This window comes from Octopus bimaculoides, chromosome 3 (assembly GCF_001194135.2).
Source record: "Octopus bimaculoides isolate UCB-OBI-ISO-001 chromosome 3, ASM119413v2, whole genome shotgun sequence".
Classification (NCBI taxonomy): domain Eukaryota; kingdom Metazoa; phylum Mollusca; class Cephalopoda; order Octopoda; family Octopodidae; genus Octopus; species Octopus bimaculoides.
In genome coordinates, this window is record NC_068983.1 from 94,934,215 (window position 1) to 94,935,406 (window position 1,192).

The 1,192-nt window shown below is 35.7% G+C and overlaps 1 protein-coding gene across 1 annotated transcript in view; it reads left to right on the forward strand.

The window, feature by feature from the left end:
- Positions 1-1,192, forward strand: part of LOC106870232 (splicing factor Cactin) — a 43,628-nt gene that overhangs the window by 11,532 nt on the left and 30,904 nt on the right. The window contains exon 6 of the mRNA XM_014916247.2: positions 972-1,043. Coding sequence (XP_014771733.1) covers positions 972-1,043 — 72 coding nt within the window. The remainder of the gene's footprint in view (positions 1-971; positions 1,044-1,192) is intronic.

Here is a 1,192-nt window from a genome sequence, read left to right on the forward strand (position 1 = left end):
TGGCGAGCTGGCAGAAACGTTAGCACATCGGTCGAAATGCTTAGCTGTACTTTGTTTGTCTTTATGTCCTGAGTTCAAATTCCACCAAGGTTGACTTTGCCTTTCATCCTTTCAGGGTTAGTAAATTAAGTACCAGTTGTGTACTGGGGTTGATCTAATTGACTGGCCCCCTCCCCAAAAGTTTCAGGCCTTGTGCCTTGAGTAGAAAAAAAGTATATAAATTATGCTGTTTGTTTGGAACCAATCAAAGAATTAGAAGATTTAAAGTGAGATATTTGGGGGTAGGGTTGTCACAAGTGGTTTTTCATTTTTACAAGTTTTATTTAACTGTGTAGATGATCTTTGAATGTGTAAAAGCTTTTTTATGATTTTCAGAGCTTGTAATTTATGTTAGTGGTAAAGAGCAGTAAATATCCACAAAGTTGGCTTAATCTGTGGTATATTATATTGTTGATAGGTATCATCATCATCATCATCATTTAATGTCCATTGTCTATGCTAGCATGGGTTGGATGGTTTGACCGGGCTGGCACGCTGGAAGGCTGCACCAGACTCCAGTCTGATTTGGCAGTTTCCATTTATTACCCAAATGCTGTGCTTGTAAGTACTCGCAGTGCTGCATGTTGAAAATGGTCCATCAGATTTTTGCTTTATTGAATAAGATGTGAAGTATCAGATAAGGTGATCTGGCACTCCTGAGGAGTATTTCAGGACATATGTAAGAAGGTTAAAAGTAATTTGAGCGCTTTGAAATTGAAAGTACAAATAAGTGTCCACTAAATTCTCTGTCTCAATTCCTCATCAATCAATGTAGATCTTGATGTCTTCACAAGGAAGTTCAGGTCTAAATACTGATAGGAACTTGCATTTATGCATGTTACTTTGATAGTTTATATCTAAAACAGTGTTGTACATTTTATGTATTTTCTGTATTTACATGGAATTTTCTACTGATTTTCTTCATATTGCAGCGGGAACTTGAGAAAGTAAAGAAACGACGTCTTGAGCGAGAAAAGGAACAAGAAGAGAGGGAGAAGGAAAGGGTATCTATGTATAGCTTGTTTCTTTCTTGTACATATTAACAGGGCACAGTGGTTGATTAGTTGAGTACTAAGATAGTTGTTAAAAGTTTTAAAGCTACTGATTTTTCTTGTGAGTGAAGTTCATTTTTTATATATATATATATATATAT